We start from the raw sequence: 19,104 nt of genomic DNA on the forward strand, positions 1-19,104 counted from the left end.
GATTCAGCAGTTTCGCTGGAACCTATTTCCAGATTCCACGAATAAAACTCACCGGCGCGAGATAGATGTTATCAGTAGCCATCTAGTGGCGGATATTGTAAACCGTTCTCGCAACAGACCTTGGAAAATAATGTAGGTTTAACGATACTGTTTTCTACTTTTTTTTCTTATCCATGGAAAAGTTCAAGCCGAGTCGAGCCGAGAAATGAACACAGTATTGTGTGGTAGAACTTAGAGAGCGTACAGTAACCAGTGAACCGAATAAAATACATTACACTTAGTCTTATTACACATAGAACTTTTTGTTATTAGCACTTAACCTAATTCTTATGGTAATAAAAATATCGTATTATTACTATTATAATTTTTATCATATTTTTCCTAATTTGACCTTGTTACACGTTGCTTAGAGATTGTCTCGTTTTTTGTTCGATTTAACAACTTTTTGTTATTAGCACCTAACCTAATTCTTATGGTAATAAAAATATTACCATCGTATTATTACTATTATAATTTTCATTATATTTTTCCTAATTTGGCCCTGTTGCACGTTCAACAACTTTTTGTAATTCGATGTACATGTTGCATAGAATTATCTATTGTTTGTAACATGTTACTCAGTTGCGATGGGATTACGTCCGTGCTAGATAGCACCATTAGTGCAATTACCTTACTGGTTCTTCATATTCTCAGTACACCTCAAAGATCTGCGTATTTCTATACTTTTTCTCTTATTGTATTCTCTTCGTATATTGCGCGCACAATTGTACACGGCTGTATTTACTAAGCATGTCATTTCATCCTGCTAATGATCATTGCGTGTAAGAGTTAAGGGGTGCCGGTGCAACACAAAGATGAATACTACTCTTCTTCACCTTGAGTCCTTTCCACGACAGTTTCTATACCGTGTGTTTAGGAAGTGTGCTTCTTAACTGAAATCCCTCAGGAATAAGAGATTTATTTATTTACGTAAGACAATGTTTCACCGCGTTCCAGGCGTCACTGTTTTATAATAGAGCTTTAATCCCATAAACTTGTACTGTCTCGTTCAATTAACGAGGGACCCACGCAGTGTGCAATACTTTGCTGTGAAACAACTCGGTTGAAGTTTGAATTTTAGTACTTTCGTACTTCAGGACTCGGATCGTCGTGACAAACTTTGAAAACAACAGTGGGACACAAAAAGAAATTTATCGGGATGGTATTAATCTTGATCGAAAAGAAACGACTGTTGTAACTTTTATCGAGGGATCGTCGTCTGTCGATTATAATTCTCGAAGCGTTTTATCTACAAAGTTCATTTAACATGTGGAAAATAATATTACATTGTATATAAAAATATCGAAATATTTTAATGTTGGCAGTACTGGGTAATTAATAAAGATAATTGTATACGATATTTGTAAGAATCTTAAATACAGAAGAAACAATTGATGTAAACAATGTATGAAGAAATATTTAATTGTAAGATACAAATGTTTTTTTTTTTAAGGAAGAAAATAAATTCTGCAGTAGATAAGAAAGCGATTTCTATTTTAATTGAGCTGTTATATTTATTTTTTGAATATTGGAGGTTGTTAATTTTAGAACAAAATTTTTTATCTTTGAAAGAAATCCAACACTGCGTGTACTCGAAAGATTCGAATAATCGCTGCATTCGATGCACCAATGAAGCAGGTGGCAGTACAAATCAGTCAACTATTGAACCGTATTTGATCGAGGAGTTCTCGTTAGCTGGCGCCACTGACCAGCGGCACATTTACTTAACCTTATCGTTTATTTGTAATTAATTCTCCGAGTAATCGATTTCAATAAAATATTACATATTTACGAAGAAAATTTGCATTCGCATTTAACGGGTATTCATACGTAACGATTAAAAATTAACTTTGAAGAAAAATAATAATCCAATATTGAGCGATGAAAGAAGGAACAGAATATATCGAAAGTAAAAATTAAAATAAAGTGTATATTTAGTACAGCTATATACCTAGTATTATCGATCTAACCTCAAAAAACGAAACGAAAGAAAAATAATAATCCAATATTGACCGACGAAACAAGGAACAGAAGCTATCGAAAGGAAAAATATATATAAAGTGTACATTCGTTATATACCCACTGTTATCGATCTAACCTCAAAAAAGAAAAAAACGAAAAAGAAGAGTGAAACGAAGTAAAACAGAAACTAAGAGAACTTTACCAAGAGAGTAAAACGACAGTTCCATTGTTTCTCTACCGGTGGAAATACTGGAAAAAGTTCAAATAAAAACTAATAGCCACCGTTGAGAATGTTTCACAACTTTACTCCTCGGAGTAAAGTTTCCAGGAAATTGGCGATTTAAGGTGGCAAAGATTGTCCCGAATGGCCGAATGCGGGAAATGATCACCGTTCGAAGAACCTGGACAATTACCAGGTACTCAATCCCGTTCGAAGGAATCGTTTTGGGTCTCTGTCCGTGCGACAGGTTCGATCATCGCGATCACGCAACGGACACGGTCCAACACGAATAATTCCATCATCGAGCCCGGCTCGCCTCACTCTTCTTCGAAGATGAACGGGTACAAGAGAAAATTCAAAGGAGAGACAAAAATGGCGGCAGCTGGGGGGGAGTGGGCTGATGTATTTGCGTCGCGGAGAGCATTACTTAGGTTGGCGCGGGACCAACAATAACAGTGAAAACTTTTAAAAGGGAGACTCGGTTACTCCCCGAACCCCCTTGGACCATCCTCAGGGTGTACGCGGGGCGTGGATGAACGTTGTCTGTTTATCCGTACGTCTATCCGACGTTCTGCAAATCCTTCGGCGAATCCGCGACAATATATCGCGGAACTGTATCCCGCTGCACGCTCCACGAGTAATTTACGAGGTTCCGGTGAACCAGCGGTTGCAACAATTCACGTTGGAGACGAGTATGCGTTTTTTCGTCGGGACGGGGCTTCCCTGACCCTCCATCTTTGGGGATCTCGGAGTCCGTTCGAGCAGGGTCGGCTTAACCTCAAAACGACCGGGTTCACGAGGACCTTCGAGGGTCTTTTTCGTTGCAAAACGTGACTTGCAGGGGATTTTCCCGTTGCAAAACGTGCCTCATAACATGTTCGTCATTTGTTTTTTTTTAACAGGATTGCCAGGTCGCTCGATAAATGTGGTCGTTCGATCGAAAATGGAACTGTTGGGTTCGTCGGTTCATTTTTCCGAAGATGGCACCACTGTTCGATGAACACGCGTGAAGTTTTTCGTAGATCCGAACTTATCGACTTGTTCGCGTATTTATAGTCGTTCGAAGTCGAAGTGTCGTAGTATTTTTTCACAATGGAAAACGATAAGACTTATCGAATAATCCATAAGTGTGAACCTTTCGTGACTGGTACTTTGCGGAAATTTTTTTCGAAGTGGAAAGATTGAAATTCTGGGATGATCTTCTGAATTGCAAATTGATTAAAAAATACTCGATTTAAAAAATTTCATCTTAAGATATCCTTAGAAGTTTCGAAATATTGGTTGTTTGGAAAGTCATTTTGTTTTTGATGAAAATGAAACACGATTTTTTAAGAGTGTAAACAAAATTTTATTAAATTATATATTCTCCATTTTGAAAAACGAAATGACTTTCCTAATAACCCAATACTTTGTATCACTTCGGTAATAGATCTTGAAAATATTGTTCAGTCTTCGAGACTATGTACAAAGATAAAATTTAATTTAGGGTGCTCCTGAAATATAAAAATTTGTAGTTTTTCATTTTTATCATCGCGAGAACGTTGCCAGTGAACAAGGCGTGGCAAAAAATGACTCGTAATGAAATTTTCCTACGTCCTTCTATTTCGATGAACCCCTCGTACCGTCTACGAATAACCTTGTTTATCCGAAATAACGTTTGGGACTTGATTTCGGAAGCTGATTGCCCCGCAGAGGCGGTAAACATTGTTCCGTACAATGAACGGTTCGTAATTCCAGATGGAACGTGGCTCAAGTTTCCATCAATTACTGGCGCGATCAAATTCTCGCGTATCGGTCAATCTTCACCTTCAAAAAAGAAAACACTGGGTAACTGTACGCCACTTATCGCGAGGTTAATTCACGATTGTGTTTCGATCGCCACTCCACGTTGGATGCATTTAACGGTTTGCATCTCGCTTTATGTAAACGGACAATTTCCAGCGAAGTTGAATCGCACACAGTGGAACTTTGATAATTGTAGGATGTTAGGGTGAATTACACGTATCGTACTTCGTGCTATTATCGAGATAAGTAATTTAACAACCAGTATCACTTACCTGCACAGTATATATCTCTGATAATATTGCCGTCACAATGACTCGCTAAGAGTCCAGAGTTTCACCTCGACGAAAATTTCAACAATGAAAATTACAATTATCGTGTCATTGTACTATATATCTTCACGGGAGTATTATCAACGAATCGACGAGGTTTTCCCGCAGAAAATGAACCCAAACACGACCCAATTCCGACTATTTCTTTACACTTAAAAAAATTTTGAAAAATATTTCGAACAACGTATGCAATCGAAAAAATCATAAGAATGGGGTCGTGTGTGGGCTCATTTTCATCGGGAGAATCTCGCCGATTCGTATATCTCTGATACTATTACCGTCACAATGACTCGCTAAGAGTCCAGAGTTTCACCTCGATGAAATTTTCAACAATGGAAATTACAATTACTATGCCATTGTATTATATATTTTCATAGAAGTATTATCAACGAATCGACGAGGTTTTCCCTCAGAAAATGAACCCAAACACGACCAACTTCCGACTATTTCTTCCGACTTAAAAAAATTTTGAAAAATATTTCGAAAACTCATATACAATCGAAAAAATCATAAGAAAGGGGTCGTGTTTGGGCTCATTTTCATCGGGAGAATTTCGCCGATTCGTTGGCGATACTCTCGTGAACGTACAACGAAAAATATAAACATATAATTGCGTTAAGAGAAAATTTTTCACGGATCGAAAGAGCGTGAATTTCAAAGCTTCGAAATTCAAATCGTCGAAGCGAACCGGGCACGAAGTATTTGTAACGGATTGTTGAAATTCGTTATTCGTCGATCCGACGACGATTGGTCCGAAAAGCAACCGGCCAAGAATAATAGTATCGACGGCCTTTTTTTCCTCCCTCCCCCGTGGAGCATGGCGAAACCTCGCGGGAATTCGTATAAATCATGCGACACGAGTTGGTGCTAGTCGTTGCTCGTAAATCAAGTCGTCGATTTTAGGAACGCCGGCTAGAAAAACACGGACCAAAGTGATAGCTACAGTTGAGAATCCTGACAGCGAACGGCAGGTCCGTGTCAAGCGTGATGTTCGAGGCTGGCCGACATTTCTTTTCTCCGAGACCGAATATAGTTAGCTCGGCTCGGATTCGTGCGTAATATAGGGCCAATCGGTTCGACTCTACGAACGTTGACGACAAGACGGCACCGTGAATCATGCCACGATCCTACACGACAGTTAAACACATTTCTGTAAACGAGATTCTTATCACACTCGGGCAGTGCCAACATGGGCAGAACGCGAATTATATTTTTCAAATTCTAAGAACCAAAGGTAGCACGAAGATGGAGATTTTTTATTGCGTTTCCAGAGTCTAGGAGATGAAAGTTAGAAAAGTGTTAAAAATTCTTTATTATCGTTCCAAAAGAAATACAAAATCGTGTACAACAGTAGTGTTGTTCTCGTAGATCCTAGAATGGTGCAAATGCCCTTTCCGCCTTCAGTTCTTGCGTCTTATCTAACCCGATGATAAGGCTCATTTGCAAGAAAATGCACCAACCAACTTGTACACCCAGCGCGAAAGAACTTATCCACTCTACTGTCACACTCGATCGCGTTACGTGTCCAATCGCGTTCCAGCGATCTTTCAACAAGCGTGTACTTATTTGTGTCCAAGTGTCCGGTTTATACGATGTTCCTTCGTACTAACGAAGCTAACGAAACAACAATTGGGGTCACGAGTCCCGAAACATCGTTCGGCTCTCTTTGGTGAAGTCCCCGGTGTTGCGTCCGGACCTACAATACTCGAAGTGCATTGTCAGTTGGACAAGTCCAAGCTGTTGGGAACTATTACGGACCTACCGCAGCCACGAAGACCTAGCCCCGGTCTTCCGTGAATCTCGTCCTTCCGCGCGGACCGTAGCGGAACCGACCGTAGCGAAACTTTAATTGAAAAGCCATAATCTGAAGATATCCACAAAGAAATGATCCTTTTTCGTTCGATGATAGAACGAAGTTCACTTCCCACCGGGATAACTTTCCTCTTTGCGAGTAGGTTAGGTTATCGGGGGTTGAAAAAATCCAATTAAACTTTCCCCGTCGATATCTCGTTACACTTATATTTAATAACTTCGATATTCCAGTTCGCCGGTAGTCGGCGTCCCAACACGATCCCTTTTACCCATCTTATCCCGCCATTAATATAGCATTCTTCTTCTCTGTCCGATGTCGGAGTCGGTGATCCGGAGTTACTCGACCCGGCACGGTTCGGGGACTCCTGAGAAGTTACGCAATGATCAGAGGTTGACGATTAACGGTGAATATCGTTACTTTTGCAAACTATTTTTCATGTGTGTTTCACGTTTAACGTCGCATTGATCGCATTAAGGTGGTTGTGTGAGATGATTCGACGCTTTAAGCAGAGGAGAAGTACTCTTCTAGAGATTGTATCGTTTGTGTGGTTCCTGTTCTGAAATATTCTTTTATAGAGTGTATTTATGTAATTCATCTGGTCGAATACTCTTCTATAGTGTGTTACGTTTATTTAGTACCTGTAGAGAAATACTCTTCTATAGAGTATAGCATTTGTGTAGTTTCTGTGCAGAAATACTCTTCTATGGAATATAGCACTTATGTAGTGCTATATTCTGTGCAGAAATACTCTTCTATGGAATATAGCATTTATGTAGTTTCTGTGCAGAAATACTCTTCTATGGAATATAGCATTTATGCAGTTTCTGTGCAGAAATACTCTTTTATAGAGTATACCGTTTATTTAGTTCCTCTGGAGAAATACTCTTCTATGGAATATAGCATTTATGTAGTTTCTGTGCAAAAATACTCTTCTATGGAATATAGCACTTATGTAGTTTCTGTGCAGAAATACTCTTCTATAGAGTATGCCGTTTATATAGTTCCTCTAGAGAAATACTTTTCTATGGAATATAGCATTTATGTAGTTTCTGTGCAGAAATACTCTTTTATAGAGTATACCGTTTATTTAGTTGCTCTATAGAAATACTCTTTTATAGAGTATACCTTTTATTTAGTTCCTCTAGAGAAATACTCTCCTATAGAGTGTAACGTTTATTTAGGTCGTCTAGAAAAATATTCTTCTATAGAATGTAACGTTTATTTATTACCTCTAGAGAAATACTCTTCTATTGAGTATATCATTTATGTATCTCACAATTCCTGTGAAAAAATTCACTTCTTTGAAGTCTATCATTTATGTAGTTCCCGTGGAGAAATATTCTTCTACAAAGTATACCGTTTATGTATCCCCCGTGCCCGTAGACAGAAGGCGAGATATCGTCGATTCAGTTTCTCGGATAATTCAATGCTTATTAGGTGTCGTTCCACTTTGTTCGGGTCCCGGTACGTTATAGCTACGGTAAAATGATAAAAGATGAGTTCATAGGTACGACGTTTGCGAGATGAAGATACTTGATGGACGCCATCCTACGCGGAGAAATGGAGCTTCGCCTTGTAGACATTATTCAGAGTTCAGTGAAGTGGCAATCGTAAGATTGATCGACCGCGTGCTCGCTTAAAATAGAGTTCTTGACTTCCCACTTGCTTATTCCATCTACGTGCAAATTTCCAATTTCGCAGAACAATCAATACCGATAGAAACGTCACCGGCCCGTGTGAGGCCAGATAAAGGGGGACCCCGATATCACGGGACAGGATAAAGACGATACCGAACCTGTGGAGCGCAACAGAAGAGGTCCTGAAGTCGTCCAAGCTGCTACAGGTGTGTAACTCCTCGCCAGACGCGTTACAAACGATCTTGGATTCGCGATCCCCGGCTGGTGAGACCCGATAACGACCACAAAGGCTCCTGGAACAGAATACAAGCAACCTGGACCCGTGAGAGTCGATATATGCGACCCAATTGGTTCCAGGGGTCATTGGTACTCCTCGGACCTCTGAGACCCTGGAAACTCTCGATACAGCGAAACTTTTGGAAATCTCTGAGACTCCCAAAACAGTCGAAAAACTCGAAATAGTCTTTCACAAGTTCCTCGAACCCTCGAGACCCTGATCGTTGAAACTTCTCAGAGAGTAGGAACCTTTGCCTCATCTTTCAGCTACCACGAATACGGACTCCTCTATTTTAGCTCCTAGGAACCTTCAAATCAAATTTCCATTATTTTTTCCCAAGTTACAGGTCTCTAGAGACGGTACAATCATTAACGGATAAATTTTATGTACAATATTTATCGCATTCGAAAAATATAATACATAAAAGTATCACGAAGATGGCTCCCACTCAAGAACAATATAGACTTCTTTCAATTTAAAGAATCTCATCCGTAGTGGAAACTCGGTCCCTGGAGTCCGTCTCCAGGCTTCGTTACGCCAATTGAAGATCAAATCGATCGTTCCTACGACAATCATTATTTAATATCTTAGCAGTCGGTGGTTCGGATAATCTATTGTTCGGAAAGTCATTTCGTTTTTTTTCCAGTGAAAATGACACACGATTTTATTAGAGTGTACAAACATTTTATTAAATTATATATACTCCATTTTGGAAAACGAAATGACTTTCTGAACAATATTATTACTAATATTATTACACGCGACTTCGTTCGAGGATTCTTTCAAGACCGATGAGTTCGCGTGATTGTCCTCTTATTGGGTGATTGACAAGGGACCCGGTGGCGCTCTCGCGATTTGTTCCCGCGAATTCGTGGTACAGAAGGGGGCGTGACCATCGGGCGGGTCTCTCGGCCGTATCGAGACGTGCGGTCGCTTCCAAATTTCTCCCGGGATTCCCGACACCCGTCCCCCATTTCGTGACCCAGTTATCAACAATTTGCCACCGGCACCCTTTTCCACGCGACGTATCGACAAACAATTTTCTCGCGCATCGACGTCTCCCACGCGGACCAATCCGTTGTTCCAACCGTCACGTGGCGATCGTACCGAAGTTTAACGACTCGAATTCGCCCGAACGAAGTTTGCATGGTCGTCGACGGTTATTACGAGCACTTCGAATTCCATATTTAACGACGAAATAACTTTTCATTACCATCGATGGACTCGTTTCTGTTTTCTGATTCGATCGTTGAAAAAGACGAAAATATTTGAAAAACGTACAAAAAAAAAAAATACGGTCACTACTTCGAAGGTGGAGGATTTGTTTCCAAAAATTGTAAAATATATATTTTTTGTAGAGATATTGCAAAAAAATATCAAACAATACACTGTACCGATCGTGACTCATTTTTGTACTTGTTTTATATTTTATCGCAATTTTTTAAATCGGTGTTGACGACTGTCATTGGCCTCGTCATTATTACGTGGTAAATTGTTCTTCGATTGTTTATCAGTGTTAGTACCATTTGCCCCGAGCGTGAGACACTACGTTTGAATTTTTAGACCCGAAGACGTCGGACGTTAATTTCACGTAGTCCCAAATTGAAAATTCCGATGACGGTGGAAAATTGTCGGCGCATTAACGAAAGATTATCTGATTTGCCAGAGCTTCATGAAATGAAACAGCCTTGGGATCCGGATGAGAATCACTAGTCCGAAGACGAAGGGGACAGAGTCAAAAATTTCGACCGAATTCCACGGAATCCTGAAGAGAATGCATCTCGGATTACGTCACGCGGGGACATGGTATCGGGACCGTCGAGAAATCGATTAATTTCACCGGTGAATCCATCCTTGGCTGGCTGTTGAATTTTTGGAAATGACGACGCGGAATAACGCAACGATTGAGTGTAGACGCGAGGTTTACTTTAACGTTATTCGTTTTGGTTGAAAAGTCGTAAACCAGAATCTAGATCTAAACGAAAAGCGCCAGCACTAAAAGCTCGCCGCCAAGAATATCTCGATATTCAAAGAGCAAAGTGTTAATTCAAAGCGTCTAATCGCAGAGTGGCCTGATAAATCTATCGAACGTAAAATAATAAAGCTAATGAAAATATTTATTGGTAAAAAGATTAGCGGAATTGATTCTGGATATTGGACACCATTTTCTTGGACACGATTAAGAAACAAAAATTATTTTAAACGATATTTTCTTTTACGTATGTAATGTATCTTGTAAAGTTTACTGATAAAATCCAAGCAGCGGAGTAGTAATAATATTAAAACTATCGTTTCTTGTTAATTGATCGTCGCAATAGTTGTAACGTGAAAATTATAATTACGTTTATTATATGATACGTTCAATTGCAAGTAGACGGTTGAACGACGGTTACAAAATGATAAAGTCGCCTGAAAAACAACTTTCAACGATAGGTAGCGGTAATAGGATGCAAATTGGCGTTTATTACAAGCGGCGAGAGGGAAATCGATACAAAAGGAGCAGAGCCCGGTAAATGATGCTGATAATGATGGGCACGGAAGTTGCGAGAAATTATCGTCCAAGAGAATCGTGCCAAGCGTCGCATTCTAGTCAGCGGCATAAATCTTCGACGAGCTGCACTTTCAACGACATTAGCCTGCATTCATACTTACGCGGCCTGTTGACAGAGCCATTTATGTTCGTAGTCGAGCAAATGAATCGAGGCTTCAGTTTCGCCGTACGTGCCTCGTGAATGCGGATTATCGACGAGAAACCCGAGCAAACGAACCGAGGAAGATGAATTAATATAACGAGCTGTATAGCCCCGTGCTTCAAAGGACGGATGCGACGTATATAGATACGCGGGATGCAATTTGCGCGAGTGTACATAATCGAGAGAATTCAACGCCCCCCCCCCCCCCACATGTAACATCGGTTAAATATACTTTAATAATGTTCGGCTGTCGCGACGCGACGAGTTTCTCGCTTGTGACGCTAAGAAACGGTTTACCAGCGATCGCGATATCGATACCTACGTTCGAACATAACTTCTTACGCTCGCTCTCGATGTTATGAAATTGGCAATAATGATACATGGTTGAAGCGAAAGGAAGTAGACGAAGACTCTCGCGCACATTGAAAACTATTTTATTGCCTGCGATACTACAAAACACGATTCTTGGACAGCTGTACGTACGATGACAGAAGTTCGTGACAACTCGGGGTATACGGTCCGTTTGATGTTACCCCTTCCCTTTCTCGACACGTGCCACAGTCTCACGCGCCAAGGCGCTAGACGGCTGCGCGACGCAGATGCGCGTAATCATTGTGTCTCGAACCACGCGACAGATCGGATCGCATCTTCTCAACCCTATCGTCCGTAACGCAGACTTTAGTCGACATCCATTCGAGGCCTTTCGGAACCGAGTGACGATTATAATCTGCACCTATGTACCGTGTCATCGATCCCAGCGCCGACTTTGGTCGGCTCTCGATACTTTACATTGTTTTTACAATAATTATTTGGATACTATCTACAAAACGAGCCCTTGCGAACAAGTATGGTTCAAACATTTAATGTAAATACAACGAATCGTCTGAATAAATGTGAAATAACATCGGAATATATGTATAATACATAATGCAGGGAACGCATATTCTAATGTAGTTTGCATATTCCGATGATAAAATATATGTAACATTTATACGTACGTAAAATATGCACATATGAGTTACACGTATCAGAATTCATTCTCTTAATTAGCAATAGTGTATCCCTGAATTGATAACCTATTTTAAATTTTGCGTGTCAGAAGGGCTTGACAAAGTTGTCGCGTTATTGTGTTACATCATTGAGAAATTTTATAACGAATATTCCTTCGGTGTTTCAGCAGTTAGATTCATATTATAATATTTAAATTAATTTAAAAACTAAATGTCTACTCACGTACCGGTATTCCTAAAGAGGTTAGAACGATCCGTTTCACCAGCAGGGAAAAATTCTGCCACCAAAAAACAGGTGGAATTTACGTCAAGTCCTTCTTGCAAGATTGTAGACAAATTCTACAGCTGGCTTAACGACATAGTTACAAGCGTGTTTTCCTGTCCAGCGGACATCAATCTCACCGTATAAAGTTCCGAGTAAATGCACCTTGCGTGTCGAGGAATTTAATTTCATGCCACGTGTGGTGCCAACACCGTGTATTTTCCAACATTTCTTGTCGATTTGACTTTCCGTACAAGGTGTTTCATTAAGTGGTGGATCTCTCTCCAAAATGACACGAGTGAAATACGTGTGAAAAGAGAAAACTTGCCGGAGAAAATACGCTTGAATTAAAAGATTCTCCGATGGTTTCTCGACAGGGTTCGTTTGATCACTCTCCTCGGTGGCAGCACACTTAAGGCGGAAACGCATTACTGTTACGTCACGTGGGCCCACGCAAGTTGGAAATCTAAGCGCGAGTTCTTTTTTAATTACATGGAGACGCACCATTGTTGCCGATTGCACGTGGCTGGCGTCACGTGATATGCAGAGCAGCGCACGTCTCGTGCGTCTTTTCTTTTTCTATCGAAGCACGAGTGTCGTGAACCACAAATCATCAGTCGTGAATCATGAATCGTAAACAATGGGAGAATTACTCGCAGAAGAAACGCGCGTACACAAAGTGCTAGACAGTATAAAATTTCGTAATCGAAATATTCGGGGAAATACAAGTAGAGATTTAAAAGTGAGAGATCGTGTGACGCTACTATGTATCTCGTAAGTGATTTCGAGGGTTATTGCTTTTAACGAGCACCGAGGGAGAACGAAATGAATTTTTAATGATCATAATTACGTTAAAATCTAGATTTACCGGACCTTATTAGTTGAAGGGCTCTAAATTGATGGGGACGAGAAACGTGCCGTTCTCGCAAGATTTCTCTCGCTCTCTCGATAAAGTCAGATAACTCTGGATGTGCGTGGACAATGGATGGGTTCCATTACGACCAAAGTCGGACTCAAGCGTCCACGGTGGCGCTTCGGAGAACGAACGACCAAATCCTTTCGCGTATAACCTGATATTCGTAGAAACGTTTAACCTTTAAATTTCGAGAAAATTGAAAAATTAAATCGTGGAACATTATACGCGAGAACGGTAGGTCAGATATATATATATATAAAGAATAGCGAACGGTGTGTCGAATGTAAAATAAAGCGTGGAAGACCGCACGGAAATATATTGCTTCCAGTTCGAATCGAAAATGCTCGATGTAAAAAATACACTCGGGGATAATAGTGTCGCAGTAAAATGTGTAACCATTGGAGTGATAAAAACTTCGCGAGAAATAATATGAAACGGGTGTCGAAACGTGGAATTTATCGTTAAGGATGGACGATGAAATTACAACAACACCGGGAAGGAGCTCAAAATGGTAAAATCGACATATCGTCGCGCGTTGATTGCCTGAATAGAGTGGATTGTGAGAGCCAAATGGAATGTGCCTGGATTCCTAATACGGAGTTCCATTTAACACGTGACCCCTTCCTTCTTTTGTACCCCGTCATCACTTCGTGATAGAGGTAAAAATGTACACGGACACCGAGGACAACGTTCGTTTCGAAACTTCGGAGAAGCCAGGCTGTAAGAAGGTTAGTCTTCTCTGCATTTTAACCGATTGCGAATGCATACTATAGAATTCGTGACGCAAGACCGGATTTTAGAAAAAAATCTTTATCGCGCCGCCGCCGGCTATCAATACGAAGCTTCGTTTCTTAGGATAGAACTCGCTTGATTAAAAGTTACCGACAGTTTGAAAAATTGTTCGAGGACAATTCTTCGATCTTTTCGCTACAGGACCGACGCGGTAATTGCTTTTTGAAAATCTATTAAACGATACAAAGAAACACGGAGAAGGATATACGTTCTATGTATTGTAGAAAGAATTGATTGCCTAACCGGGAACAAAGGGGGAAATGATTTTTAAAAAACAAAATCTTTCCACTCTTCATCTTTTCTCCATTGGACTCGAGATCTATCGGAACAGCTAGAGTCAAACTTTCAACGTTCAATCTTTTCCGCCATTTCAATATAATCCGACGGAACTTTTTCAATCGGGCCCACGCGCGCGTCAATATACATAAACACCGTGTATTAAATTCTCTATCCCATCTGAACGTTTCAATGCAGGCGGTATACAGAGCTACTCGCTATTGAACTCCAAAGCGACTCTTTTTCATCGACGAAGAAGCACTGGCGAATGAAAATTTCCGGTTCTTGAATCCCGTAAACGATTGATATAAAATGATCAAAAAGAACACCGACAAATCACCAGGAATTTCATTCCCTTCGTACGGAATGGTGAATTTCTTCGTACCGCATTCCATTACGCGCGGTTACTTTCGTAAATAATTTTTCAAACGGGGTCACAGCAATCATCATCGACATTCCGTATTTTTCACTCGTTCCCTCATTAACGATCGCTTTCTTACCGGTTTTAACGTAACTTACCGGGCTCCCTGTGTCTACGTGTTCAAAATCACGACCATCGACGGGATAGCAAATAGAGGCTACTGTAAAATAGGAACATTGAAAAATTACCCACCGGCAGAAACAAAAGAAAAATAAACGAACCCGCAAAATTGCCTTTTTCAATTAGAAGAGCATACAGTCTGTCAGGTACGGTTAATATCGTAACAAAAACGAAATTGACGCTGTTATCAAAGCGCGCGTGCGAAGGGATCGAAGGAAGAAAAAGAAAAGCGCGCGTGCGCAGTGTAGGGCAGCGCGTTCGAGAATCGTGGCGGGCCGAGCGATATTCATTCAGTTCACCGGCACTATTTGCTCGTCATGGTTGTCGTTCTTCGGGAAACCCGGTCACCTCGAACTTCCTCTCGTCACGTGTTGGCCACGATTGTCGCGATTCCCGAATTTCGCGTGCCTCGATTCGTAAAAACTGTCCCGGGACGAACCCTTCGAAAGGAGACGTGACCGACAACAACGAGCATTGACAGGTGTTTGTGCACAGAGCGTGGATCCCGATGCAATCGTTGAACTTTTTTTCGTTCGAACGCATCGACGAACGTAAACGGAAAATATTCGCGATGTGTTCGTGAAATTTCGCCACGAGGCGACAAGCCCCGACAAACTCCTGTAAACGAACTGTGAAAGGTTATGTTAGAGTCCGATGCGGTTTCTCTTTGTCGTGCCGCGAAAACTCGACGTTTTATGGTCATTGTTCGCGGAACTTTGCAGGCGGAAAATGAATGAAAAGGCTGGTGTCAAATTTCCGCGTTTACTCGGGAGGAGGGAGGGGGGAATAAATAAAGGAATTGAAAAGTCAATAGATTGTATTCGTGTTCGGATCGACGTATACTTTGTAAGGAATAACAGGAAATGGTAAAGAAAATAATTGTTACGATATCTCGACGGTGAACGAGGGTAAATAAAGTTCGATATATAATGTGCAGTGGTGATTGTCGACGTATTATTTATTTCTCGTTTTGTTGAAGAGAATTGAGTGAGAATTCGTTTCAAATGTTCTTTAAAGGCCCGAGAAGAAGAACGACTGTGCGATAAATCGAAATTGAAAGAAAGGTTAGTGGGATGATCATGTTTCTTTCTCCCGATCGTGGAACGAAAACGTCGAAAGTTATACGAGGTATTTCGAAAATCACATCATCAGGGTTGAGTAATTACGAGAAAGGTAACGATAATAGGTTATTGCAAGAAGTTTAATTATCACGAGATAATTAATGAGGAATAATGTTTCGCTTTTGGTTCGTGCTGTTCACCGAGTTGAAAAGCGTGGGTTGTAGATTGTAGTTGATACTCGATAAACAATCGTTGCAAACCACAGCATGGAGTTTGGAATGATTAATTTTCATTGTTCCATCGGTATGCGCCAGTCAATTAGTTTCTCATTATTGAGAAACATGATTAATTCTGAGAATAGATTTGTACGTCATCGCGAACTAAATGTTTATTCTTATTGAATTATCGTCGCATTCGTTTGTTTTGCAATTGTAAGTTTATATTGCAGAGAAACATATTAAAAAAGTTCCAGACCCGACTGTTTCGTCAATTAAGTAAGAAACGAGCTATCTGTTATGAAACAATTTTTTTTTATAATTTAAAACAAAAAGCAGTTACGAATCGTTCTTTTTTTAATCTTTTTTAACGTTTGTTGTCCAACGAAAGGGTTAATTTCGCTTCGAAACTATTGACGAAATCGAACTATGTAATTACCACGCGAAGAGTTTATCCGCAGAAGTGAAAATTGGTGAAGCTTGTGTCGTTAGGGCAGGTCGTTTCACGAACGCAATTCATATCTCATTGACACGTACGATCGACTGAAACGAAGTAGAATTAGGTTTCGAATAGATTTTGATAGCACGAAAGTTAATTGGTGTTAACTGACCGTGCCAAGGTAAATACTTGAGGTGCCGCGACCCACATACTGCGTTTATGAGTGATAGACAGGATAGACGTACAAAGGAGACAGGGTGAAAATATTTATCTCTCGTCGATGCGTCTACCGCTGGAATAAGATACGATTCGACGGTGAATCGTAAACCGGCTGCTATATTTATCACGTTCGTTTCAAAAACTCGCGGCGCATAGGTTATGTCTCGAACTTTATTTGTAAATTCAACTTTTCCAGCGCAATCGTACGATCGATAAATCCCCCCCCCCCCCCCCCAAAGGAACAAGAAAAGAATAAAAACGTATAACTTCGCGTTAAATTTAATAACTCGCGAAACTTTGATTACACAAAATAAAAGTTCGTTCAAAGTAGGGACAATATCGAACGAAAACCCGTTAAAACGTATAGTACGTGCGGTCAAATGAAAATCTGTCGCTCGGTGAGAAAAACGAATCCAGTTTGCCCGGAGCAACAACAGGGGGCTAAATTGATTAAGTTCGAATTGGCTGTTCGAAAAGATTGACGAGTGCGCGACTGAGAACGAGCCCCGAGTTCCGTGGGTGGAACGACTGATTACCGGTTCGAGTATAACCTAACCCTCTTGGAAGTGTCACCTCGTGGGAGCGAACCGAGTCACGAAGAAGCAGTTTATAATGTCACTTAATACCACAGTGTTAACGAAAGCCACGATCGCCACGAAATCAAAGGAAATCGTACACGACGATCGTTCAAAGAGCCCGGCGTCTCTTTCACGATTCCCGATGGTTTTTCACCGCGCGTTACCGCGTGTTTGGCAATACAGCGTCGTTCGCGAAACGTTGCCACAAATTCACGTCGAGTCGAACGTGAAGCTGCCCACGTAAGAAGTTACCGACCGTGTGACGTACGCCCCGTGAGGATCGGTAACCGAGATCTGTAAATATGTAACTTGACCGCGTTCACGCGGAGTAATCGTGCGGAGAAATTTACGTAGGGTGCGCGAGTGTTCCGTGTATACATTGAAACGCGACGCAGTAGAACACTGCGGCGAGATATAGTGGACGAAGATGGACTGTTGATGATACGGAAGTGGGAGGACACGCGATTGAAACGTTTCCATCCAGCCAACCTCGGGACGAAAATGTTGTCCACGGTGTCCAGCGTCGCGCTCGAATTGAATTCTTCCTACTACGCGACGGTCGTTGGAAACGATAGTCACGATGGGCTGTCCGGTACGCTGACGTGACGTCACATTTGAATTTACTGCGCTTTGCGATCGGTTCTTTGGAATGAGATGCACGTAGGGTTGCTAACTGTTTCACGTTGCACAACCTGAGATTAAGACGCGAAACAATTCGCATATATAATTTTACAACTTGTACGTTCGACTGAACATTCAAGAAACAAAAGTAACGCTTTATCCAAGACGCATTTGATATTCAAAATTCTCGTACTTGACTAACCAGTAATTCGATGTCTCAATGTTACATACATTTTGAAAGACATTGCGCGTTCAACGATAGGTGGCAACCCCGTCGTACAGTATTATATTGTTCAATTTTGTATTTTTAAAATTCTCGAAAAAAGTAATCGAAGCTACCGTTGCTTCAAAACGTAGAATTATTTGAAACAAACGAAACGGTTACAAACGTTTCTCGTTTAACATTAGGAAATGTTCTTGCTTCAGTGATCGAGTCTGAAAATTCGACCGCAAACCTCTACATGTTACCTGCTTACATTCGCACGACGTCCATGGTGGTCTGCATAATAGTGATGGTCCTCGGCATAATAGGGAACCTTATGGTAAGTTCTGCGGTGGATTTCACAATTCATTCTTTGCATATGTTTCAACGGTGCATAAAAATTGAACGTAGTCGGAATAACTGTGCACTCGGGCGCTATTACGCGATAGTTAATCGCGATAAACGGGAATTGTTCGTAACTTGATAATTTAATTCGGAAAGAATTAAATTGCAAAAATTCATAAAATATGAACGTGTATTTTTTTTTTGACGTAATATTACGTATATAATACCTAATATTATGTCAAATAATATTTCTTAAGATGCAATACTACGTTAAATAATATTTCTCAAAACGTAATATTACGCCAAATGATGTTTCTCAGGACACGGTACCACGTCAAATAATTCTTTCCAATACCTACGTACCTCTACGCGATATAGTACACCCCCGTCTTTTAGAAGTTTTATATCGGTTGTTCTCGTCACTATTCCGATCGCCGTAATCGTACGTTCTCGCGAAATCTGATCGTCTTCACGTGCAAGCGAGTTACGCCTTACATTGGCCATTTTTTACGTCCCCAGGTGCCGTTAGTCGTATTCCGGGGTAAGGACATGCGAAACAGCACGAACATCTTCCTGGTGAACCTGAGCGTGGCCGACCTCTGCGTCCTCCTGATATGCACGCCCACCGTCCTCGTCGAGGTCAACTCCGGGCCGCAAGTGTGGCCGCTCGGTGAACACATGTGTAAGTCATGATACCCATAACACGTGACGTAGCTTGTACCTATTATTACACGCCGTGATTCGGGACGTTGGTCGATCAGCGTTCGATTTGACCGTGTATGCGTGCCTACCGACAACAAGAACGGAAGTTGTATCGAAATCAGTACTGCCCTTAGCGCCGGGCAAATGGGGGCACTTGCTCCGGGGCACCG

At 41.0% G+C, this 19,104-nt stretch overlaps 2 protein-coding genes and 1 long non-coding RNA gene across 9 annotated transcripts in view; 1 reads left to right on the forward strand and 2 right to left on the reverse strand.

Moving 5' to 3' along the window:
- Positions 1–7,360: 7,360 nt before the first annotated feature.
- On the reverse strand, positions 7,361–12,184 carry LOC143148168 (uncharacterized). Of its 3 annotated transcripts, XM_076314173.1 has the most exons (4): positions 11,993–12,184; positions 7,944–8,625; positions 7,506–7,823; positions 7,361–7,429 (listed from the first exon to the last, which is right to left on the reverse strand). In XM_076314173.1, the coding sequence occupies exons 2-3, from the start codon at positions 8,147–8,149 to the stop codon at positions 7,742–7,744; spliced, it is 288 nt and encodes a 95-aa protein (XP_076170288.1). In that variant the 5' UTR covers positions 8,150–8,625; positions 11,993–12,184; the 3' UTR covers positions 7,361–7,429; positions 7,506–7,741. The 3 variants fall into 3 exon arrangements, with proteins under 3 accessions (XP_076170288.1, XP_076170286.1, XP_076170287.1); XM_076314171.1 differs by having other exon boundaries at positions 7,506–8,625; XM_076314172.1 differs by having other exon boundaries at positions 7,383–8,625.
- LOC143148169 (uncharacterized) lies at positions 11,013–12,303 on the reverse strand. Its single transcript, XR_012992427.1, has 2 exons — positions 12,168–12,303; positions 11,013–12,043 (listed from the first exon to the last, which is right to left on the reverse strand). It is a non-coding gene; the product is annotated as an uncharacterized LOC143148169 (long non-coding RNA).
- A 1,251-nt stretch (positions 12,304–13,554) lies between these two features.
- Positions 13,555–19,104, forward strand: part of Ethr (ecdysis triggering hormone receptor) — a 72,036-nt gene continuing 66,486 nt past the window's right edge. For 2 of the 5 annotated variants that reach the window (XM_076313525.1, XM_076313528.1), the window contains exons 1-4: positions 14,867–15,616; positions 16,683–17,656; positions 18,112–18,227; positions 18,752–18,914. In XM_076313525.1, coding sequence (XP_076169640.1) covers positions 17,503–17,656; positions 18,112–18,227; positions 18,752–18,914 — 433 coding nt within the window. In that variant the 5' untranslated portion in view covers positions 14,867–15,616; positions 16,683–17,502. Of the gene's footprint in view, positions 13,672–14,866; positions 15,617–16,682; positions 17,657–18,111; positions 18,228–18,751; positions 18,915–19,104 lie in introns of those variants that run through there. The other 3 variants (XM_076313526.1, XM_076313527.1, XM_076313530.1) reach the window with 3 other exon arrangements.

The sequence above is a fragment of the Ptiloglossa arizonensis genome, chromosome 6 (genome assembly GCF_051014685.1).
Source record: "Ptiloglossa arizonensis isolate GNS036 chromosome 6, iyPtiAriz1_principal, whole genome shotgun sequence".
NCBI classification, from domain to species: Eukaryota; Metazoa; Arthropoda; class Insecta; order Hymenoptera; family Colletidae; genus Ptiloglossa; species Ptiloglossa arizonensis.